The 23,734-nt window shown below is 48.3% G+C and overlaps 2 protein-coding genes across 2 annotated transcripts; one reads left to right on the forward strand and one right to left on the reverse strand.

Moving 5' to 3' along the window:
• The first annotated feature begins 78 nt into the window (after positions 1 to 78).
• Positions 79 to 8,379, forward strand: SDHB (succinate dehydrogenase complex iron sulfur subunit B). The gene is made up of 8 exons (XM_083629615.1): positions 79 to 238; positions 1,283 to 1,431; positions 2,617 to 2,702; positions 4,259 to 4,395; positions 4,634 to 4,750; positions 6,200 to 6,301; positions 7,426 to 7,548; positions 8,132 to 8,379. Exons 1-8 carry the CDS (start codon positions 122 to 124, stop codon positions 8,207 to 8,209), a joined length of 909 nt encoding a protein of 302 aa, XP_083485741.1. The 5' UTR covers positions 79 to 121; the 3' UTR covers positions 8,210 to 8,379.
• Positions 8,380 to 9,244: 865 nt separating this feature from the next.
• On the reverse strand, positions 9,245 to 13,839 carry LOC310769751 (uncharacterized protein). Its single transcript, XM_083629454.1, has 14 exons — positions 13,571 to 13,839; positions 13,089 to 13,230; positions 12,892 to 13,010; positions 12,640 to 12,789; positions 12,084 to 12,226; positions 11,816 to 11,930; positions 11,568 to 11,704; positions 11,263 to 11,382; positions 11,015 to 11,129; positions 10,613 to 10,747; positions 10,297 to 10,461; positions 9,844 to 10,002; positions 9,631 to 9,735; positions 9,245 to 9,513 (listed from the first exon to the last, which is right to left on the reverse strand). Exons 1-14 carry the CDS (start codon positions 13,640 to 13,642, stop codon positions 9,379 to 9,381), a joined length of 1,812 nt encoding a protein of 603 aa, XP_083485580.1. The 5' UTR covers positions 13,643 to 13,839; the 3' UTR covers positions 9,245 to 9,378.
• Between the last annotated feature and the right edge of the window lie 9,895 nt (positions 13,840 to 23,734).

Genomic DNA, 23,734 nt, shown 5'->3' on the forward strand with positions numbered 1-23,734 from the left:
CCCTCCCAACCAGGCGCCTTCCCCGTCGCCTCTCTCAATATGTCCGCAGAACGGAAGCGGGCCTTGCGGTCCCTCCCCTTCCGGAAGCAGCTGTCAGGGTGATCCGCTCAGAGGGCGCAAGATGGCGGCGGCCTCTGTGACCGTGGTGGTGGCGGCGGCGGCGTTGGCGGCTGAGCGGGCGGCGGGCGCGTCCTTATCCTTTCGGCGAGGCCCGGCGGGGGCGCTGCGGTTGCTGCAGGTGAGCGAGACCGGAGTGTCCGGGAGGGGAGGGGCTCCGCAGCGGTTGGCCTCGGGAGGCGGCTAGTCCTCAGTGAGGAAGAGGAGGAAGGTGCCGGCCAGTTCTGTCCTCCGCCGTCCTGGCTCCGAGGAACGTGGCTGCCTGGGCGGCTGGGTCCGACCCTGGAGGCTTTTGCCGAGGGAGCAACAGAAGCGGCGTCCTCCCGGCCGCCCATAGCTGTCAACGTTTCCCTTCTTTTAAGGGAGATTCCCTTATTCCGAATAGGATTCCTCGCAAGAAAAGGGAAAAGTTGACAGCTGTGCGGCCGCCCCGCTCCCCATCTTCATCCCTGACCGCTGTAGCCGGAGGGACGGATGGGGACTCTGTTTGCAGCCGCGAGGGGCTGAAGGAGCAGAGGCTGATGCCTGGGCTGCCAAATTGAATAAAATTTGGAGGGGGCATTGAATGGCAGTGTTCATCGACTTGGGGGGAGGGAGTGAAGGGCCCTTGGCCCCTAGGAGTTGGCTCCTATGTCTCCACTCTCAAATGGGGGGAAGCACCCACCACCAGTGGCGTAGCGTGGGTTGTCAGCACCCGGGGCAAGGCAAGTAATTTGCGCCCCCTAACCCATGGATTTGCGCCCCCTAACCCGTGGATTTGCGCCCCCTAACCCGTGGATTTGCGCCCCCCAACCCGTGGATTTGCCCTAACCCCAGATGTTGCGCCCGGTGCGGCCGGCCCCCTATGCACCCCCCACGCTACGCCACTGCCCACCACCAAATGCTATGGGCAGCTGCAGCAACGGGAAGGAGAGAGCCGCAGCCGTAGTCTGCCAGGCAATGGAGGAGGGCAAGGGGCCCCTACCAACTGTGTCTGCATTGCTTCAAGCAAGGCACCCTCAGTCCAAGTCCCCCCACCCGCAGTGCAAAAGAGACATAATGTTGATGGTAGTAAACTCTGGCTGGCCCCAAGCGCACACTTGTCTCAGAGATGGAACTGTTTGCCCAGCTGTGCATGCCTCTTGCTCAGGGCTCAGGTCTCCTTTCCTTCTTCCTTGGTGTACAGGTTTGCCGCAGGGCACATGCAGCTGCTGCCGCCGCCGCGCCTGACACACAGACAGCCACCCGCATTAAGAAGTTTGCAATATATCGGTGGAACCCAGACAACCCCGGGGAGAAACCTCGTATGCAGACATATGAAGTTGATCTGAACAAGTGAGTAGCGCTTTGAAGAAGGGGCCCTCTGCCCTCCGCCAAGGGATGTTGCCCACCCTTGGGTGCTCCTGTGCATCATGTTATACAATTATAACATGTTACACAACAATTTATATGTTATGTAACAATTGCAACATGTTATACAATACACACACAGCCAGGAGTATACATACATAAATGCATAATCCCAAATATCTCCTTTTGCCTTCAAATAAAATGGCATCCATCTCTAAATCATGAGAATGAAACGAAAACACAGAACAAGTCCAAGGCCAAGTTTAGCTTGCGGTCAACCCCAGAGACCCTCTCCAGTCACATAGCAGGAAATTCTTCCTGAGGAAGTGGACTTGTCAAAAGAGCCAATATCTATGTATAAAAGAAAAAGGTCCTTTACAATAGATTCTGGTGTCAAGGTATCCACCATTTCAGGCCAGGCCAGGAAGGGCAATTATCAGGTATTGTCAGCCATCTCGATTGACAGACTTGTCATGTATCTGTGATGTTTTGGGGTGGTCTTTCTGTAAAAGGGGGGGGGGTGAATACTTTCTGAGGTTGGGGCTTCTCACCTCTCTCACAAGGCGGGGTAGCGGGGAGGGACTCTGCAAATGGAACGGCCAATAAAGAAAAGGCAGCCTTGCTTTCTACTGCCTGGTCTTTCCTCCATTTTCGTTTATTTCTTTGACCAACAAGGCGATCCATTGAGGGAGGGGAGGGCTGTGTAGCAATTATAACAGTTCAATCAGTGGCAGCAAGCAAAGGGCGTTGGTATCAGGTGTTGAGGCACAAAGATGAAGGTGCCTTCAGTTTGGTAACCCAAGATGGAGGCATTCATCAGAGCATGGGGAAATTGTAGCAGGCACCTTCAGCAGGGCCACACGTTAAGTCAGGCCAACTTAGCACACAGAAATGTAGCTTGCCTCCAGCTGGACTTCGCTTCAGAGCAGCCACTTCCTGCTTTTCAAAAACATGTGAATTACTGCTGCTAGCAAGTGACCTGGCATCATATTTGGTGGCTTGGACAGGTTACCACCTTGCTGTGGTAATGCAGTGACATCTTTCTTCTGTTTTAACCCATTTCCTTTGCTTTAAGAACACACTGTGGAGAGTGTGTAGTGGGGGGCCCATATAAGGAAGGAGAGCAGTGGACTTAGAGATGAGCAGAGAACTTGGTATTTCTCTTTCTAGATGTGGACCGATGGTTCTTGATGCCCTGATCAAGATTAAGAATGAAATGGACTCCACCCTGACCTTCCGCAGGTCTTGCAGAGAAGGTAAACTTGTGTCTTGTTTGCTGTCTTCTGAGAAGCCCAGGTGGGCTCAGGTGAACGATGGTCAAGGCAAGGCCCACCTCCTACCTGTTCACACTTTCTGTTGTCAGAGCATTTGAGCAACTTGATTTAGGTTGGCCTAAATGGGAGAGAGTCACCTCTCTCCATGACCTGCTAAAACCTTGTGAAGAGGCCAAATTCTGAAACACATGGCAGCTTTTGCAAGTTTTGAGGTTGAGATGGTTAAACCTGTCTAACAAGACTTAGGAATCAGAATTGCTTAAAAGATTAATGGTTGAATCCAGCTAAGTTTTACTCAGCATAGGCCCATTGCAGTTAATGGACCTAAGCTGATAATGAGCATTAATTTTCATGGGGCTACTCTGAGTAACTCCTATCAGCTTCAGCATCCTCTGACCCCATGGCCATGACCGAGGCTGATGATAGTAGCTGTAGTCAACAACAGTGGTTTTCAATTCAAAAGCCATGGGCTTTTGAAAGTGTTGATATCTCTATGGTAATTATTGTATGTGAATGCTGCCATCGACCTCCTGGGTGGGTTATGTGGACCCCCTGGGGTGCATGGACCACCGATTGGGAATCTCTGGTATAAAACTTATGGAAGGCATCAGTCAAAACAAAATTTTTTTTTCCTTCCAGTAGCACCTTAAAGACCAACTAAGTTAGTTCTTGGTATGAGCTTTCGTGTGCATGCACACTTCAGGCATCAGGTTGAGGAAAGTATGCTGGGACAGACCCATGACTGCCCAGGAAAAAAGGCTTTGGATATAACCCCAAAGCTCTTTGGGACAAGCGTTCTCTGTTGTTTATAATTAGATCTGTAATTGGCATACATAACGTGGCTATAAATAGCTCTGTTTAATAACATACTCTCTCCGCTTAGGCCTGTTGTAAAACAAGAAGCAAACAAATGCTGAAAGAGTTTGCACTATCTCTTCAAATTGCCACAAGATTAACTGCTTTTTAAGAGGCTTTGTGGAAAGAGAAGCAATGCTTCCTTTTGAAAAATTAAAACAGCTTTGATGTGAGGATCTTAGATGTAGGAAGGTGGAGATTTTGAGTAGGACCAGGGAGGTGTCTTAGTTCAGTGGCAGAACATCAGCTTTGCATGCATAAGGTCCCAGGTTCAGTCCCCAGCAACTCTCAGTCAGTCTGAGAGAGACCCCTGCTGTTGTGCTGATAATGAGAGCCAGTATGGTGTAGTGGTTAAGAGCGGTAGTCTCGTAATCTGGGGAACCGGGTTCGCGTCTCTGCTCCTCCACATGCAGCTGCTGGGTGACCTTGGGCCAGTCACACTTCTTTGAAGTCTCTCAGCCCCACTCACCTCACAGAGTGTTTGTTGTGGGGGAGGAAGGGAAAGGAGAATGTTAGCCGCTTTGAGACTCCTTAAAGGGAGTGAAAGGCGGGATATCAAATCCAAATTCTTCTTCTTCTAATGAACCCATGGCCTGACTTGATGTGAGGCAGCTTTCTGTATTCCTATGGTGGGAGGCAGTGAGCCGCTGGCCCTGTTGTGACTTGTCCTCTCCTTGTCCTAGGCATCTGTGGCTCCTGCGCAATGAACATTGGTGGAGGCAACAGTTTGGCTTGTACCACGAGGATTGACACTGACCTTGGCAAGGTCGCCAAAATATACCCTCTCCCACACATGTATGTGGTGAAGGATCTTGTACCAGTAAGTTCACACCTTCTTTGTAGACCAGTTGGCAGAAGGTAATGTTATTTCTCTGGAAGCAGGAGAACTAAGAAAATATAGCAGAATGTATTGGGGTGCCAAGTTTTTGTCTCTGAGATGGCCCCCTGCCCTTGTACGGGGGTGAGGGGCTCTGAGATGTAGGGGGCTGTCCAACTGGGCCCAGCTTTTGCCCCTTCTTGAGTCTGTTGCGCTCAATAAATGCTTTTTCCCATTCCAGGACTTGAGCAACTTCTATGCCCAGTACAAAGCCATCCAGCCGTATTTGAAAAAAAAGGACGAGTCCAAGCAAGGCAAAGAGCAATACCTCCAGTCCATAGAAGATCGGGAGAAGCTGGTCATTACTCCTCTTTTCTTTTCATTCTGCTTCATTGGTGTTTTGGCCTGTCTTAACTTCTTCCCACGGGGAGGCAGCCTCTAGTATTGGCAGCTGCAGTCTCACCTCCCCGGGTCACCCCTCCTTCCTGTCCCGAGACCCCCATCACTGAGAGGCCTGCCTGGCTTACTCCACTTCAGGGTTCTGCTCCTCCACTGTCAGAGGAAGCCCTCTCTTATCCCTGCTGCTGCCCAAGAGCTCTGCTTAAGAAGTGCCTCCAGGATCTGAACCCATTGTGCACCAAGCCCCTGCCACTAGTTTTTATGGGCACCTAAGAAGAGCCCTGAAGCAGGATCAGGCCCATCTTGCCCAATATCCTCTCTTCCTGTGGGGCATCTTCGAGCAGGACAGGAGCACACACCACTCTCTGGCCCTTTGGTCCCCAGCAATTGGCACACGAAGGCTTCTTACCTCTGGCCATGGAAGTACTGCATAACCGTAGCTATCAAAAGCCTTGTCCTCCTCAGTGAATTTGTCTAAATCCCCCTTTCAAGCCATGAATCTGCCCCACCCCACCTCAGCCTCTCTTTCTGCCCAGGAAGTTGTGCATCCTTCATTTTGCTGAGTGGCAGCAGCTGCTGCTGTTCTGGGCTCCGAGGCTGAGGTAGTCTAGGAGATGAAAATGGCCTCCTTTTCTCAAGGACTCCTGCCTGGTCACTCGGAGGCAAAGCTGAGTTGCCTGGGGCAATTGGGCAGGGGTCTGCACATCGAGCCTGGCTAAAAGACCGGTGCAGTTCTTAGCGGAGAGGTGGAAGCCCCTCTCCCGCTTCATGCCCCCAAGTGGCCTCCTTCAGGAGATCACTGACCTTCCTCCCCTTGAAGGGTCTTACAGGAGCCTTTGGGGCAAACCGAGGGTGGCTCATCTTCAAAGGTCCTTCAGCCTGGAGCCAGGTGGGAGGAGGGCAGTTCCATTATGGCAGAGCCTGGAGCCAGGCAGGGGATCTCTATCCCATTCATCTTCTCCCTTTCCTGGAGGGACATGTAGTGAAACAGGAGCTGCAGTTGCTGCACACAAGCTGTGACACACACACACACACTGCACAATTCTTGACTTACAGACTTGCCATTTGATGTGATGACAGTGGTACCCCGTCTTGGGTGGTTTCCGAAGTCCTCTAAGTGGCATTTCAGTGGCCCTGTCAGTGGCTGCTCCTTGCCACTGCGGTTTGGGTTGGAGCTTTCTGTGTTTCAAGGCAGCGCACCCCTGAAAAACACTTGCTAGGAAACAAACCGGCATTGTGGCAGCCCACCAAGTCCCTTTCCCTTGCTTTTGTTCACTTCGTCGGAGGTTGTCTGGGTGGATTGGGACCCACACAAGGTGTTCCTCTGGTGGGGCTGCGCTTCATTTTCCCTCATGGCAGATGCTAAATAGTCCTTTGACTCTGTGGCTCCTCTTTTGCTCCCTGCCAGGACGGGCTATACGAATGCATCCTCTGTGCCTGCTGCAGCACCAGCTGCCCCAGCTACTGGTGGAACGGAGACAAGTACCTGGGCCCCGCTGTGCTCATGCAGGTAAAAAGACCAGAAGTGCCCACTGGCTGCCAGGGTGGGGAAGCCCAGAACTCAATCCATGTTGCCAGCGGGGCAGGGAGACTCCTGCCAATCATCAGTGGGGTATGAGGGGAGGGGAGGACCAGGTATGGGGAGATGCTCAGTGGCTCTCAGGTTGAAGGAGGGAGAGGCTGTGATGGACAGGAGCCAGGGAATGCGTTTCAGGTGGGTGCAGAAGACCCTGGAAAGAGAAGAGGGAGTCAGCTGAATGGGCAAAAGGTGTCATGGTGAAAGGCAGAGGGAGGGGGGAAGAGTGTCAGGTATTGCGTGGCGATTCCTGCCTCCCACCAGTTGGAATAAATAAAGAGACAGGACACCAAAATTTTAGGTTAATGGGTGAAATTGGCCACAACTTTATTGGTTACAGGTAAGAGGCTTTAGGCATTGGTCCTATCAGACTATCCGGCATGAGAACCGGAAAGGGTTAACACCAGCAGGGGGAGCCCCTGAGATGCACATCCCTAGGCAGTCCCCGAGGGGTCACCGCTCAGGGGCGCGCTTTAGGCCCTAGCCTCCATAGGTTTCGGACGAGGCAACGCCCCTGGAATCCTTTATCGGACTACCCTTAAATATTTGGGGGAGGTGATGGCACTCCTCCCCCCGACTCATCTGCATAATAATACTCCTACCAATGCATAACCGCCAAACCAAAGGCGTTGTGACGATTTGCTATGAGGTAGGCGAAAAAACCAAATGGCTTTAAATGAATGCCAATTAGCCAAGTGGAAAAATTCCTACCAGACTCCTTGCGGCAACCAACCGAGGTTCATAGCAAAGTCCGAGGGAAAACCTAGAGGGTGGATGGGTGGGAAACCGCAGCTGGGGTGAGGAAGGAAAGGGGCGATCTCGGGCCGCGCCGACCTTAAGTGACCCGAGCCCCGCCCTTGCAGCCAGCCGATTGGCTGGCCCTGGGGCTGATGCCGGTTGCGCGGGGCCGCAGCCAGCCCCACGCGGATGTTGGTGGGCGTGAGCCCGCAAACCCTCCCCTCCTTATGTCGGCAGTGGCTTTAGGGAGACCCCTGGGCATGTAAGCCCCTCTTCTGTGCAAAGATTCACACCCAGCACCCTCTTTTTCTGTCTTCCAGGCTTATCGTTGGATGATTGACTCCCGGGACGATTACACAGAGGAGCGCCTAGCTCAGCTGCAGGACCCCTTTTCCCTCTACCGTTGCCACACCATCATGAACTGCACAAAGACCTGCCCCAAGGTGAGGGCTCTCACCCCGCCAGCACAGTCCACACGGGGGGAATGGAGGGGAGGGAAGAACCTGCAGTCGTTTCTCTCCCCCTTCCCCCAGGGGCTTGGCCAGAAATGCTATTGGGACACTTTGAGAAGGACATTGGGATGCTTCTGGCTCCCTGTGAGTCCAGCAGGTACTAACTCTGTGCGGCTGTTCTGGGCTTGTTTATGCAGGCTGCTCTGCTGTGTTTTCTTGGGGGGGGCAGCCTCTGGAAATGGGTGACTCAGTCCATGTGGGTCAGGGGCAGATGGTGGCCAGGATGGGGAACTCGGGGTGTTGCTGCACTCCCAGCAACCCCAGCATGCCAGTCAGCAGGGTTGGTGGTCATGGACTTCTGCAGGTGAGAATCATATTCCAGCAGCACCTTGAGGGCTCTTGTCTCTCCCCGTCTGCCAGTTATCGTGCAAAGGGATGAAGGGAGCTCCCTACCTGCTGCCACATTTCCATTTGCCTCTTGGATGTGCAGATGTTGTCTTCTTGTGTTGGACTTGGCAATGGGGTTGCACTAGCCGTTGAAGGACTTTCTCCACCTTTCCTGTTCTTGTTTCAGGGGCTGAACCCTGGAAAAGCGATTGCTGAGATCAAGAAGATGATGGCCACCTACAAGGAAAAGGCAGCCAGCGCCTGACATCCCTTCAGGGCCTTTGCTTCGCAGCTCCACTTACCCTGCCCCTTGCCGGAAGTTAGCTAACTTATATTTGCGGTGTCAGGCCCTGCCCGGTTTATGTGGGTTTTCTCCACGGGCATTCATGTACGATGAAAGCTTGCAAGGACTAATAAAAGTCATTAGCAAATCTCTCTCTGTCTCTCAGTTCATCTTCCTCCCCACCCTGTTTGCATCCTTAGACTGGCCCCCTCTCTCTGTCTCCTGCTTGCAGGCTATCTGGGACTGAAGGGGTTTTTTTTGGTGTGTGTATGTGTGTGTTGGATTTGTACAGAATGGTCCCAAAGAAGAGTGAGCATAGCTTGAAGGTAGCAACGTGGGGCTGCTTCCAACCTTCTGTAGGCTCTGTGATGAGAAGCAGTGTTTTATTATGGCAGCCTCTTCCCCCACAACTTGGAGCCCCAAATCCGTCCTTGCCCCTAAAGCTTCCATATTGTTTCCTTTGGGGCTCCTGTTCTTCCTCTGTGTTGCCAGTCCAAGCCAATTGGAACCCGCCAAACCAGTTGGAAAAGGTCCAGGCGGGTTCCAACTTGCCCAGACCAGTTTAAACTGGCCTAGACTGGTTGGAACTAGCTCATACTGGTTGCAACAGGTCTAGGCTGGTTTGAACCGATCAAGACCGGTTTGCGCCAACCGAAGCCGGTTTGAACCGGACTAGGCTGGTTTGAACCGATCTAGGGCGGTTTGTGCTGGTTTAAGCCAGATGACCTAGAGAGAGAGAGGGGGCAAGAAAAGGGACGTCATCTTGGTGCAAAGCAAGCGGAGACAGAGGCAGCTCGGCAGGAGGGCAGCAGTGGCGTAGCGTGGGTTGTCAGCACCCGGGGCAAGGCAAGTAATTTGCGCCCCCTAACCCGTGGATTTGCGCCCCCTAACCCGTGGATTTGCGCCCCCTAACCCGTGGATTCGCGCCCCCTAACCCTAACCCCCAGATGTTGCGCCCGGTGCGGCCGGCCCCCCCTGCACCCCCCACGCTACGCCACTGGAGGGCAGGTATGCTCTGCTGCGTCTAGAGGCCTCCACCCTCACGGAGCACTCAGAGCAAGATCTGGGCACAGATGGAGGCCTACCTAGCAGGTGGCCTGGGGACATGTCCATCCTCCCTGCCATCGTTACCAAGACGTTTCTGTCCATCCCTACCAGGGAAGGACGTTGCTTGACTTACCCAGAAGCAGAGCTGCCACCCTGGAGACTGCTGGCAGCCTGTTGGCAGACGGCTTCGTACATGTTAAGGCAGCACTCCGAAGGATGTCCTTGCTGAAGGTCTTGCTCTGTGGGCAAAGACAAAGGAGAATTGGCATCAGAGAGGCTTGAGAGCGCGGCAGAAGAGCCTTGCACTCCCAAAGACATGCCTGGGCAAAGCTGCCAACGAAGCAGAGGGACCTTACCAGATGCTTGGCAGCCTGGTGGAGAGCAAAGTGGAGGCTAAATTTGTTCAGACGCGCCCACCACTTGACTTGTGGGGCTAGATGGGAAAGAGCCCTCCTTGCGGCCTGCAACACAAGAAGAGAAGAGGGTTACAAATTGCGGTACATAGTCTTGGAAGCTCCTGAGAACAATCCCTCCCTCCTACTGCGTAAGTCCACCTCTTTGGCCCTCACCTTGGCCACCTCGTCCTTGTCTTCGAGGCGAATGAGGATGACAACCAGTTCGTGAATGGCTTCTTCTTCTGTTGATGTTATGGGAAGCCTTTGCTCTCTCACCCAGCCCCGAAGCAGCCCCAGATGTTGGATGGCTGATGTCCGGACGGAGGCTTCCTCCTGTAGGCAGAAAATATCGGAGGTTGTGTTTCTCATCAGATCAGTTTCCTTTATCCTGCCCACTGGGGTGTTTTGAGGCTGCTCAGCCCCCTATCCTCCTCCTGGGGGAGACTGGGGGGGAGGGGTGACACTCCCCCTTTGTTTTCCAGGCAGGCTTCCAAGAGAAGGTGCTCCAGAGGAACACCCTCCTGAAGCCAGAACATCTCCGCTGCATGCCAGTCTAAACCCCACCCTTCCTCTTCCAAAGCATTCCTCCACCACCGGGTGTGATGTCATGTTTTCCCTCATACTCACATGGGCAGCCAGACTGCAGTAGGTTGCCGCCAGCATCTTCAGGTCTTCCTCTCCCAGCTCCCTGGAATGGTGGGCTTGGTCTACCAGCTCTATCAACTCTGGGAGGACATCGGCTTCTGCAGAAGGGAGGGAATCCAGCAGCAACAGCCGCAGAAGTGAAGGGTCCTACACAAAAGAGAGAATCTTTTCAAAGGTCTGAAAGGCCTCACGCCTTTTAGCACAGGCCCTTCAGTATTGTGCCAGCAAAAGAGTGTTGGACCATGATTAGAATCAAGATCTGCACCCCCCTCCCTCCCTCCCTCTGAGCATCACTTGCCATGTCAGAGTCCAGAAGCAGGGATATCCCTCTGACGCTGAGCTTCTGGACTTGCAGGTGGTCATGTTCCAGCCAGTTGAGGAGCTGCTCCAGTGTATCTGCACAGGGATAGACCTCCAGACGGCAGCTGAGCAGCTAAAGAGGCCCAAAGAGAAAGAAACTCTTCAGTGATGAGAGGCTGAGGCAGGTTCTCCTTTTACCCACCATTTGCAAATCTGCACAGAGCAAACCCACTGAAGTGAATGGACCAAAGTTTGTCATGTACATCAAATCCAATGGGTCTACTCTGAGGAGCACTAAAACAGGCAACAGTCCTTAAGCTCAAAGTAGCCCAACACTCGGCAGAAACCAAGCCAGGGCCTCCTTGCTGCACCCATTTCCTCCCGTGTCAGTCCCCCTCACCTCGATGTAGATAGCTGCCGCGACTTGTGGCATTCCAGCAAAATCCTGGTCCTTGAGAGCAGCGATGATGCTTTCCACCATGGGAGGGATCCACCAGTGTCGCTTTCCGACAGCTCTGAAATGGAGAAGGAGATCTCGGTAAGGAAGGGAAAGACACCGCAGGAAGCAAACAGGGGCACAGTCCGATCCTGTGCCTTCAGCTCCGTTTGCCAGACCACTGGGGAAGGTCACCGCATTCTTCCTCTTACCTCACCATGGCAGACAACCCCTGGCTGAAATTCTCCCGGCAGAAAAGTTGGTCAACGATGGCCGCCTCCACTTGCTCTCCAGTGGTGCCAAGAAGGAGGTGCAGAACTTCCTTAGCCCCTCTGGAACCAAAGCAAGACCAGTTTTACCAGGAGGGTCATTGCCACACACTCAAATTCTTTCCCCATCCTTCCTCCCTAGCAGCCGCCTGAAGGAGAGCCTCCCTTGGAAAACCAAGCTGGACTGGAAACCCCCCAAGGTTGAAGGGGAAAGGACTCCATTGGTCCCTTTGCAACACACTACTCACTCAAGGAATTCCTGGTCATAGTGGAAGTTGATAACCATCCCCAGGAGAGCGATCAGCAGCTGTGGGAAGTTCCGGCGCACAGCTGCCTTGTAGTCCTCCATCCTGAGGATGGTGTGCAACAGGCTGGTGAGATGTTGCTGGAAGAGAGAGAGGTACAAATCACTTTCCCTGCTTTCCTGCAGAATACAGGAACCCCTTGATATTACCCTGGGAAGAAGGAAGCCAGAAAGCAGGTGGTTGGTCCTTACCACTTGGGTGGCAGATTCCGCTAAGGGGCTTTGGTAAATCTGCTCGGCCATGAGATGGATCAGTTGTTCTGGGTCGGCCGATGCTAAAACCTCCTTCCACACTCTCTCGCAGTCTCTGTGAATGCAAAAACAAGAGCAATGGTCAGATTCAAGTCTCCTGCTTGCTGCCATGCTCCAGAGAGAGGAAATGGCAGCAAGGGCTTTCTGAGCAAGCCCTGCAGCTTGCCAACCTTCCCCTTAGCTCAGTACAACCTGGAGGGCTCCATACCCGAAGGGAAACTGGAGGAGGTATTCAACCACTTTCTCCATGTGGTGGTGTGACATGATGGACAAAGCGAAGATGGCCATGCTTCTGCCTTGCACTGTAGGCCCCTGGCTGATCTTATAGAAGGCCTCCAGCAGCACCTTCACCTGTCAGAGAAAAGGAGAGGGTTGCTTGGAGAGTACAAGGAAGTGGGGCTGTCTGCAGGTGGATCCCTCCATCCCTCATTGAAAGAGGGACCCTTGACCTGTGCCACCACAGCCATCTTCCTTCCAAGGTACCACTCAGGGTCCTTGGAGGTATTGAACCCAGGCAGCTCCAGGGCGCCAGTTCCCCTATCCATTGTGGGCCAAGAGAAGAAGCTTGCCAGTCTGCTCCCAGAAGGAGGAGGATTCCCTATCCCTGAACCCATGTTTCTCAGGACCCTTGGCTGAGGTTCTTGTCCTGACGTTGCCAGGCCCCTCTCAACTAACATGTGTCCTGGCCACCCAATGGCATGAGGTGGCCTCCCCTACACCAAAGCGGAGAATCTTCTTCTCTCCTACCTTTGCAGACACGTTACCTCCACTTTTGTGCCGCCAAACTGCTTGATGAATTCTTGCAGTAAGTGGGAGATATCCAGTGGGTTGAAGCTGCTCTCGACAACCAGGTCTCTGGCCAGGAAGCACATGGCCTCCAAGAGCTGCTCCGCAGGGAGAAAGGCGCCAAAGACCTGAAGCAAGAGAGGAAGGTCAGAGATGCCCACAGGGCAAGGCTGGGGAGCAGAAAGCCTCTGCGGAACCCAGAACATGTGGCTTGAGAGACAGCGACTTACCCTGGCAAGATGGTAACAATTATTCACGAACAATTCAGGAACCGGTCCTCCGGTGGATTTGAGGACCTTCTCAGCTCTGGTGATAAGTGTTTGGTTCCATGACGTTCGTGCCAGCATCTCTGCAAAGGAAAGCCAAAGGGTTAGTTTGGGTCTTGCTCACCCCCACCCCATGCTGGGACACATTCTTCTAGTCTTACCTTCGTTGCACCGCAGGATGGGCAAAAGATGGCAGAGAGCCTCTGCTGCCCGCTGCCTGCTCTCCAGGTCCGGATCCAATGCACAAAGGCAGGAAATCGCCACCAGTTGGCCAAAGGAGGATGCAGGAACCGCTACCGATGGCTGAGAAGAAACCCAGAGAAGGGACTGATAAGAGAAGCAACCCATCACCATTTTTCCTATAACATTTTTATTAAACCTTCCAAAGATTCCAAAACGTTTAGCATCCTCTACAGAAAAAAATCCATTTCTTTTTGACTTCCCACCCCTCTTTTCCTGATGTTTGCTTTCTTCTTCTTTTCTCAGCCGTTTTACTCACTATGGCCCAGCTCTGTTCTGCAAATTGAGTATGTGCTGGGATGCCTAATTGTCCCTTGGGCACCATGCAGGGTGGGCCTAGAAGGAGCAGCCTGAAGGCCTTGACAGCCCTGCATGGTTGCAGTGCTTCCCTTCAGTAACTCACATTTTCCTGGATCTTCTGCAGGAGGGCGGAAAGATCTTGGAACGCCTTCCTTTGGATCTTCCCACTCTTCATCGTTGCGACGACATCCGAAAGTCTGTCCTTCAGCTGGTCCTTGCTGACGCTTTCAGGAGGAAGATCAGCCGTATCCAGAGAAGCTGTGGATGGGATGCTGAGGGGAGAGAGGAGAAGCACTTTTGTAAAATGGTTTTATTGCCTCCCATCTTTCAAAGACCCCAAGCACCATCACCATACAAATGGACCGGGGGGCTTTTGAAAGCAATTGATTATGGAGGAGGGGATTAGCACAGGATTACCGTATTTTTCGCTCCATAGGACACACTTTTTACCTCTTAAAAACTAAGGGGGAAAGTCTGTGCGTCCTATGGAGCGAATGTGGGGGGGAGGCAGGCAGGAAAAGCCCCCAAGAGCCGCACACAAGCTCTTGCGGGCTTTTCCCCAGGAGGGAGAAGGGAGGGCCAGTCAGTCCCTTCTCCCTCCTCGTAGAAAAGCCCGCAGGAGCTGCGTGCTCCTTTAAGGAGTGTGCGGCTCCTGCGGGCTTTTGAGGGAGGTGGGGGAATTGCCAAAGCCGCGAGCAGCCTCTCCAGCCGGGAGAGGCTGCGCGAGGCTAAAGAGGAAGCCAAGACAGGGATTTTTTCAAAAAAATCTTCTTACGTCAGTTAAATTGTCGAGGGCTGATTTCTTGTCCTCTGATAAAAAGCCTTCTGTTTCGACCGCCAAACCTTTCAGAGGAGCATTTGCAACCGTTTGGAACCATTTTTGAGTGAATTGCCGAAAGTCACATTTTTTCTGAAATTGTGACCCCGGGTCTTAGGGATTATTTCAAAAAAATATTTTTCCGCCGGTCAAGTTGTCGCGGTCTGATTTCTTGTCCTGTGATAAAAAGCCTTCTGCTTCGACCGCCAAACCTTTCAGGGGAGCATTTGCAACCGTTGGGTACCATTTTTGAGTGAATTGCCGAAAGTCAGATTTTTTCTGAAATTGTGAACCCGGGGCTTAGGGATTTTTTTTAAAAAAAGTTGTTCAGAGGTCAAGGGCTAATTCTGTTTCTGATGGTAAAAACCCATCTGTTTCCACCGTAAAAGCTTTCAGGGGATCGTTTGCAACAGTTTGGCACCATTTTTGAGTGAATTGCCAAAAGTCAGATTTTAGCTGAAATTGTGACCCCGGGGCTTAGGTATTTTTTCAAAAAAATCTTCTTCCGCCAGTTATATTGTCGAGGGCTGATTTCTTGTCCTGTGATAAAAAGCCTTCTGTTTCATCCGCCAAACCTTTCAGTGGAGCATTTGCAACCGTTTGGTACCATTTTTGAGTGAATTGCCGAAAGTCAGATACTTCCTGAAATTGTGACCCCGGGTCTTAGGGATTTTTTCAAAAAATTCATCTTCCGCTGGTTAAGTTTTTGAGGGCTGATTTCTTGTCCTGTGATAAAAAGGCTTCTGTTTCGACCGCCAAACCTTTCAGAGGAGCATTTGCAACCGTTTGGTACCATTTTTGAGTGAATTGCCGAAAGTCAGATTTTTCCTGAAATTGTGACTCCGGGGCTTAGGGATTTTTTTTAAAAAATATTTTTCCGCCGGTTACGTTGTTGAGGTCTGATTTCTTCTCCTGTGATAAAAAGCCTTCTGTTTTGACTGCCAAACCTTTCAGGGGAGCATTTGCAACCGTTTTGTACCATTTTTGAGTGAATTGCCGAAAGTCAGATTTTTTCTGAAATTGTGACCCCGGGGCTTAGGGATTTTTTCAAAAAAACCTTCTTCCGCCGGTTAAGTTGTCAAGGTCTGTTTTCTTTTCCTGTGATGAAAAGCCTTCTGTTTCGACCGCCAAACCTTTCAGGGGAGCATTTGCAACAGTTGGGTACTATTTTTGAGTGAATTGCCGAAAGTCAGATTTTTCCTGAAATTGTGACTCCGGGGCTTAGGGATTTTTTCAAAAAAATATTTTTCCGCCGGTTAAGTTGTCGCGGTCTGACTTCTTGTCCTGTGATAAAAACCATTTTTGAGTGAATTGCCGAAAGTCAGTTTTTTTCAAAAGAATCTTCTTCCGCACGTTAAGTTGTCGAAGTCTTATTTCTTGTCCTGTGATAAATAGCCTTCTGGTTCGAACGCCAAACCTTTCAGGGGAGCATTTGCAACCGTTTTGTACCATTTTTGAGTGAATTGTCGAAAGTCAGATTTTTTCTGAAATTGTGACCCCGGGGCTTAGGGATTTTTTCAAAAAAACCTTCTTCCGCCGGTTAAGTTGTCAAGGTCTGTTTTCTTTTCCTGTGATGAAAAGCCTTCTGTTTCGACCGCCAAACCATTCAGGGGAGCATTTGCAGCCGTTTGGCAACATTTTTGAGTGAATTGCCAAAAGTCAGATTTTTTCTGAAATTGTGACTCCGGGGCTTAGGGATTTTTTCAAAAAAATATTTTCCCGCCGGTTAAGTTGTCGCGGTCTGATTTCTTGTCCTGTGATAAAAACCATTTTTGAGTGAATTGCCGAAAGTCAGTTTTTTTCAAAAGAATCTTCTTCCGCACGTTAAGTTGTCGAAGTCTTATTTCTTGTCCTGTGATAAATAGCCTTCTGGTTCGAACGCCAAACCTTTCAGGGGAGCATTTGCAACCGTTGGGCAACATTTTTGAGTGAATTGCTGAAAGTCAGATTTTTTCTTAAATTGTGACTCCGGGGCTTAGGGATTTTTTTAAAAAAATATTTTTCCGCCGGTTATGTTGTCGAGGTCTGATTTCTTGTCCTGTGATAAAGAGACTTCTGTTTCGACCTCCAAACCATTCAGGGGAGCATTTGCAACCGTTGGGTACCATTTTTGAGTGAATTGCCGAAAGTCAGATTTTTTTGTGAAATTGTGACCCCGGTTCTTAGGGATTATTTTTTTTAAAAAAAATTCCGTCGGTTAAGTTGTCGAGGTCTGAGTTTTTGTCCTGTGATAAAAATCCTTCTCATTCGACCGCCAAATATTTTAGAGGAGCATTTGCAACCTTTGGGTACCATTTTTGAGTGAATTGCCGAAAGTCACATTTTTTTCCTGAAATTGTGACACCGGGGCATAGGGATTTTTTTTTTAAAAAAAAAATTTCCGCCTGTTAAATTGTCGAGGTCTAATTTCTTGTCATGTGATCAAAATCTTTCAGTTTCGTCCACCAAACCTTTCAGGGGAGAATTTGCAACCGTTGGGCACCATTTTTGAGTGAATTGCCGAATGTCAGATTTTTTCTGAAATTGTGACCCCGGGTCTTAGGGATTTTTTCAAAAAATTCATCTTCCGCTGGTTAAGTTTTTGAGGGCTGATTTCTTGTCCTGTGATAAAAAGCCTTCTGTTTCGACCGCCAAACCTTTCAGAGGAGCATTTGCAACCGTTTGGTACCATTTTTGAGTGAATTGCCGAAAGTCAGACTTTTCCTGAAATTGTGACTCCGGGGCTTAGGGATTTTTTCAAAAAAACCTTCTTCCGCCGGTTAAGTTGTCGAGGTCTCTTTTCTTTTCCTGTGATGAAAAGCCTTCTGTTTCGACCGCCAAACCTTTCAGGGGAGCATTTGCAACCGTTGGGTACTATTTTTGAGTGAATTGCCGAAAGTCAGATTATTCCTGAAATTGTGACTCCGGGGCTTAGGGATTTTTTCAAAAAAATATTTTTCCGCCGGTTAAGTTGTCGCGGTCTGATTTCTTGTCCTGTGATAAAAAGCCTTCTGTTTCGACCGCCAAACCTTTCAGAGGAGCATTTGCAACCGTTTGGTACCATTTTTGAGTGAATTGCCGAAAGTCAGATTTTTCCTGAAATTGTGACTCCGGGGCTTAGGGATTTTTTCAAAAAAACCTTCTTCCGCCGGTTAAGTTGTCGAGGTCTGTTTTCTTTTCCTGTGATGAAAAGCCTTGTTTTGACCGCCAAACCTTTCAGGGGAGCATTTGCACCCGTTTTGTACCATTTTTGAGGGAATTGTCGAAAGTCACATTTTTTCTGAAATTGTGACCCCGGGGCTTCGGGATTTCTTCAAAAAAAATTTCTTCCGCCGGATAAATTGTCGAGGTCTGATTTCTTGTCCTGTGATAAAAATCTTTCTGTTTCGTCCGCCAAACCTTTCAGGGGAGCATTTGCAACCGTTGGGCACCATTTTTGAGTGAATTGCCGAAAGTCAGATTTTTTCTGAAATTGTGACCCCGGTTCTTAGGGATTTTTTTTTTTAAAAAAAATTCCGTCGGTTAAGTTGTCGAGGTCTGAGTTTTTGTCCTGTGATAAAAAGCCTTCTGTTTCGACCGCCAAACCTTTCAGGGGAGCATTTGCAACCTTTGGGTACCATTTTTGAGTGAATTGCCGAAAGTCACATTTTTTCTGAACTTCTGACCCCGGGGCTTATGGACTTTTGCAAAAAAATATTTTTCCGCCGGTTAAGTTGTCGCGGTCTGATTGCTTGTCTTGTGATAAAAAGCCTTCTGTTTCGATCGCCAAACCTTTCAGGGGAGCATTTGCCACCGTTGGGCAACATTTTTGAGTGAATTGCTGAAAGTCAGATTTTTTCTTAAATTGTGACCCCGGCGATTAGGGATTTCTTCAAAAAAATCTTCTTCCACCGGTTATGTTGTCGAGGTCTGATTTCTTGTCCTGTGATAAAGAGACTTCTGTTTCGACCTCCAAACCATTCAGGGGAGCATTTGTACCCGTTGGGCACCATTTTTGAGTGAATTGCCGAAAGTCAGTTTTTTTCTGAAATTGTGACCCCGGGGCTTAGGGATTTTTTGAAAAAAACCTTCTTCCGCCGGTTAAGTTGTCAAGGTCTGTTTTCTTTTCCTGTGATGAAAAGCCTTCTGTTTCGACCGCCAAACCTTTCAGGGGAGCATTTGCAACCGTTGGGTACTATTTTTGAGTGAATTGCCGAAAGTCAGATTTTTCCTGAAATTGTGACTCCGGGGCTTAGGGATTTTTTCAAAAAAATATTTTTCCGCCGGTAAAGTTGTCGCGGTCTGACTTCTTGTCCTGTGATAAAAACCATTTTTGAGGGAATTGCCGAAAGTCAGTTTTTTTCAAAAGAATCTTCTTCCGCACGTTAAGTTGTCGAAGTCTTATTTCTTGTCCTGTGATAAATAGCCTTCTGGTTCGAACGCCAAACCTTTCAGGGGTGCATTTGCAACCGTTTTGTACCATTTTTGAGTGAATTGTCGAAAGTCAGATTTTTTCTGAAATTGTGACCCCGGGGCTTAGGGATTTTTTCAAAAAAACCTTCTTCCGCCGGTTAAGTTGTCAAGGTCTGTTTTCTTTTCCTGTGATGAAAAGCCTTCTGTTTCGACAGCCAAACCTTTTAGGGGAGCATTTGCAGCCGTTTGGCAACATTTTTGAGTGAATTGCCAAAAGTCAGATTTTTTCTGAAATTGTGACTCCGGGGCTTAGGGATTTTTTCAAAAAAATATTTTTCCGCCGGTTAAGTTGTCGCGGTCTGATTTTTTGTCCTGTGATAAAAACCATTTTTGAGTGAATTGCCGAAAGTCAGTTTTTTTCAAAAGAATCTTCTTCCGCACGTTAAGTTGTCAAAGTCTTATTTCTTGTCCTGTGATAAATAGCCTTCTGGTTCGAACGCCAAACCTTTCAGGGGAGCATTTGCAACCGTTGGGTACCATTTTTGAGTGAATTGCCGAAAGTCAGATTTTTTCTGAAATTGTGACCCCGGTTCTTAGGGATTATTTTTTTAAAAAAAAATTCCGTCGGTTAAGTTGTCGAGGTCTGAGTTTTTGTCCTGTGATAAAAATCCTTCTCATTCGACCGCCAAATATTTTAGGGGAGCATTTGCAACCTTTGGGTACCATTTTTGAGTGAATTGCCGAAAGTCACATTTTTTTCCTGAAATTGTGACACCGGGGCTTAGGGATTTTTTTTAAAAAAAAAAATTTCCGCCTGTTAAATTGTCGAGGTCTAATTTCTTGTCATGTGATAAAAATCTTTCGGTTTCGTCCACCAAACCTTTCAGGGGAGAATTTGCAACCGTTGGGCACCATTTTTGAGTGAATTGCCGAATGTCAGATTTTTTCTGAAATTGTGACCCCGGGTCTTAGGGATTTTTTCAAAAAAACCTTCTTCCGCCGGTTAAGTTGTCGAGGTCTGTTTTCTTTTCCTGTGATGAAAAGCCTTCTGTTTCGACCGCCAAACCTTTCAGGGGAGCATTTGCAACCGTTGGGTACTATTTTTGAGTGAATTGCCGAAAGTCAGATTATTCCTGAAATTGTGACTCCGGGGCTTAGGGATTTTTTCAAAAAAATATTTTTCCGCTGGTTAAGTTGTCGCGGTCTGATTTCTTGTGCTGTGATAAAAAGCCTTCTGTTTCGACCGCCAAACCTGTCAGGGGAGCATTTGCACCCGTTTTGTACCATTTTTGAGGGAATTGTCGAAAGTCACATTTTTTCTGAAATTGTGACCCCGGGGCTTCGGGATTTCTTCAAAAAAAATTTCTTCCGCCGGATAAATTGTCGAGGTCTGATTTCTTGTCCTGTGATAAAAATCTTTCTGTTTCGTTCGCCAAACCTTTCAGGGGAGCATTTGCAACCGTTGGGCACCATTTTTGAGTGAATTGCCGAAAGTCAGATTTTTTCTGAAATTGTGACCCCGGTTCTTAGGGATTTTTTTTTTAAAAAAAATTCCGTCGGTTAAGTTGTCGAGGTCTGAGTTTTTGTCCTGTGATAAAAAGCCTTCTGTTTCGACCGCCAAACCTTTCAGGGGAGCATTTGCAACCTTTGGGTACCATTTTTGAGTGAATTGCCGAAAGTCACATTTTTTCTGAACTTCTGACCCCGGGGCTTATGGACTTTTGCAAAAAAATATTTTTCCGCCGGTTAAGTTGTCGCGGTCTGATTGCTTGTCTTGTGATAAAAAGCCTTCTGTTTCGATCGCCAAACCTTTCAGGGGAGCATTTGCAACCGTTGTGCACCATGTTTGAGTGAATTGCAGAAAGTCAGATTTTTTCTGAAATTGTGACCCCGGGGCTTAGGGATTTTTAAAAAAAAATTTTTTTCCGCCCGTTAAGTTGTCGAGGTCTGATTTCTTGTCCTGTGATAAAAAGCCTTCTGTTTCGACCTCCAAACCTTTTAGGGGAGCATTTGCACCCGTTGGGCACCATTTTTGAGTGAATTGCCGAAAGTCAGTTTTTTTCTGAAATTGTGACCCCGGGGCTTAGGGATTTTTTGAAAAAAACCTTCTTCCGCCGGTTAAGTTGTCAAGGTCTGTTTTCTTTTCCTGTGATGAAAAGCCTTCTGTTTCGACCGCCAAACCTTTCAGGGGAGCATTTGCAACCGTTGGGTACTATTTTTGAGTGAATTGCTGAAAGTCAGATTTTTTCTTAAATTGTGACCCCGGCGCTTAGGGATTTCTTCAAAAAAATCTTCTTCCACCGGTTATGTTGTCGAGGTCTGATTTCTTGTCCTGTGATAAAGAGACTTCTGTTTCGACCTCCAAACCATTCAGGGGAGTATTTGCAACCGTTGGGTACCATTTTTGAGTGAATTGCCGAAAGTCACATTTTTTTCCTGAAATTGTGACACCGGGGCTTAGGGATTTTTTTTTAAAAAAAAATCTTCCGCCGGTTAAGTTGTAGAGGTCTGTTTTCTTTTCCTGTGATGAAAAGCCTTCTGTTTCGACCGCCAAACCTTTCAGGGGAGCATCTGCAACCGTTGGGTACTATTTTTGAGTGAATTGCCGAAAGTCAGATTTTTCCTGAAATTGTGACTCCGGGGCTTAGTGATTTTTTGAAAAAAAAAAAATTCCGCCGGTTAAGTTGTCGAAGGCTGATTTCTTGTCCTCTGATAAAAAGCCTTCTGTTTCGACCGCCAAACCTTTCAGAGGAGCATTTGCAACCGTTTGGAACCATTTTTGAGTGAATTGCCGAAAGTCACATTTTTTCTGAAATTGTGACCCCAGGGCTTAGGGAATTCTTCAAAAAAATCTTCTTCCGGCGGTTAAGTTGTCGAGGTCTGATTTCTTGTCCTGTGATAAAAATCTTTCTGTTTCGTTCGCCAAACCATTCAGGGGATCGTTTGCAACAGTTTGGCACCATTTTTGAGTGAATTGCCAAAAGTCAGATTTTAGCTGAAATTGTGACCCCGGGGCTTAGGGATTTTTTAAAAAAAACATTTTTCCGCCGGTTACGTTGTTGAGGTCTGATTTCTTCTCCTGTGATAAAAAGCCTTCTGTTTTGACCGCCAAACCTTTCAGGGGAGCATTTGCAACCGTTTTGTACCATTTTTGAGTGAATTGTCGAAAGTCAGATTTTTTCTGAAATTGTGACCCCGGGGCTTAGGGATTTTTTCAAAAAAACCTTCTTCCGCCGGTTAAGTTGTCAAGGTCTGTTTTCTTTTCCTGTGATGAAAAGCCTTCTGTTTCGTCCGCCAAACCTTTCAGGGGAGCATTTGCAACCGTTTGGTACCATTTCTGAGTGAATTGCCGAAAGTCAGATACTTCCTGAAATTGTGACCCCGGCTCTTAGGGATTTTTTCAAAAAATTCATCTTCCGCTGGTTAAGTTTTTGAGGGCTGATTTCTTGTCCTGTGATAAAAAGGCTTCTGTTTCGACCGCCAAACCTTTCAGAGGAGCATTTGCAACTGTTTGGTACCATTTTTGAGTGAATTGCCGAAAGTCAGATTTTTTCTGAAATTGTGACTCCGGGGCTTAGGGATTTTTTCAAAAAAATATTTTTCCGCCGGTTAAGTTGTCGCGGTCTGATTTCTTGTCCTGTGATAAAAACCATTTTTGAGTGAATTGCCGAAAGTCAGTTTTTTTCAAAAGAATCTTCTTCCGCACGTTAAGTTGTCGAAGTCTTATTTCTTGTCCTGTGATAAATAGCTTTCTGGTTCGAACGCCAAACCTTTCAGGGGAGCATTTGCAACCGTTGGGCAACATTTTTGAGTGAATTGCTGAAAGTCAGATTTTTTCTTAAATTGTGACTCCGGGGCTTAGGGATTTTTTTTAAAAAATATTTTTCCGCCGGTTATGTTGTCGAGGTCTGATTTCTTGTCCTGTGATAAAAACCATTTTTGAGTGAATTGCCGAAAGTCAGTTTTTTTCAAAAGAATCTTCTTCCGCACGTTAAGTTGTCAAAGTCTTATTTCTTGTCCTGTGATAAATAGCCTTCTGGTTCGAACGCCAAACCTTTCAGGGGAGCATTTGCAACCGTTGGGTACCATTTTTGAGTGAATTGCCGAAAGTCAGATTTTTTCTGAAATTGTGACCCCGGTTCTTAGGGATTATTTTTTTTAAAAAAAATTCCGTCGGTTAAGTTGTCGAGGTCTGAGTTTTTGTCCTGTGATAAAAATCCTTCTCATTCGACCGCCAAATATTTTAGGGGAGCATTTGCAACCTTTGGGTACCATTTTTGAGTGAATTGCCGAAAGTCACATTTTTTTCCTGAAATTGTGACACCGGGGCTTAGGGATTTTTTTTTTAAAAAAAAAATTTCCGCCTGTTAAATTGTCGAGGTCTAATTTCTTGTCATGTGATAAAAATCTTTCGGTTTCGTCCACCAAACCTTTCAGGGGAGAATTTGCAACCGTTGGGCACCATTTTTGAGTGAATTGCCGAATGTCAGATTTTTTCTGAAATTGTGACCCCGGGTCTTAGGGATTTTTTCAAAAAAACCTTCTTCCGCCGGTTAAGTTGTCGAGGTCTGTTTTCTTTTCCTGTGATGAAAAGCCTTCTGTTTCGACCGCCAAACCTTTCAGGGGAGCATTTGCAACCGTTGGGTACTATTTTTGAGTGAATTGCCGAAAGTCAGATTATTCCTGAAATTGTGACTCCGGGGCTTAGGGATTTTTTCAAAAAAATATTTTTCCGCTGGTTAAGTTGTCGCGGTCTGATTTCTTGTGCTGTGATAAAAAGCCTTCTGTTTCGACCGCCAAACCTGTCAGGGGAGCATTTGCACCCGTTTTGTACCATTTTTGAGGGAATTGTCGAAAGTCACATTTTTTCTGAAATTGTGACCCCGGGGCTTCGGGATTTCTTCAAAAAAAATTTCTTCCGCCGGATAAATTGTCGAGGTCTGATTTCTTGTCCTGTGATAAAAATCTTTCTGTTTCGTTCGCCAAACCTTTCAGGGGAGCATTTGCAACCGTTGGGCACCATTTTTGAGTGAATTGCCGAAAGTCAGATTTTTTCTGAAATTGTGACCCCGGTTCTTA

This window comes from Podarcis filfolensis, assembly GCF_964270895.1.
Source record: "Podarcis filfolensis genome assembly, chromosome: 8".
In the NCBI taxonomy this organism is placed as follows: domain Eukaryota; kingdom Metazoa; phylum Chordata; class Lepidosauria; order Squamata; family Lacertidae; genus Podarcis; species Podarcis filfolensis.

Coding starts and splice junctions, on each gene's coding strand:
- LOC310769751 (XM_083629454.1), bottom strand. CDS start 13,642: ATGAAGAGTGGGAAGATCCAAAGGAAGGCGTTCCAAGATCTTTCCGCC. Junction 13,011..13,088: donor CATCCTGCGGTGCAACGAAG/GTAAGACTAGAA, acceptor TTTCCTTTGCAG/AGATGCTGGCACGAACGTCA. Junction 11,705..11,815: donor CGGAATCTGCCACCCAAGTG/GTAAGGACCAAC, acceptor TCTCTCTTCCAG/CAACATCTCACCAGCCTGTT.
- SDHB (XM_083629615.1), top strand. CDS start 122: ATGGCGGCGGCCTCTGTGACCGTGGTGGTGGCGGCGGCGGCGTTGGCG. Junction 4,396..4,633: donor TGGTGAAGGATCTTGTACCA/GTAAGTTCACAC, acceptor TTCCCATTCCAG/GACTTGAGCAACTTCTATGC. Junction 4,751..6,199: donor TAGAAGATCGGGAGAAGCTG/GTCATTACTCCT, acceptor GCTCCCTGCCAG/GACGGGCTATACGAATGCAT.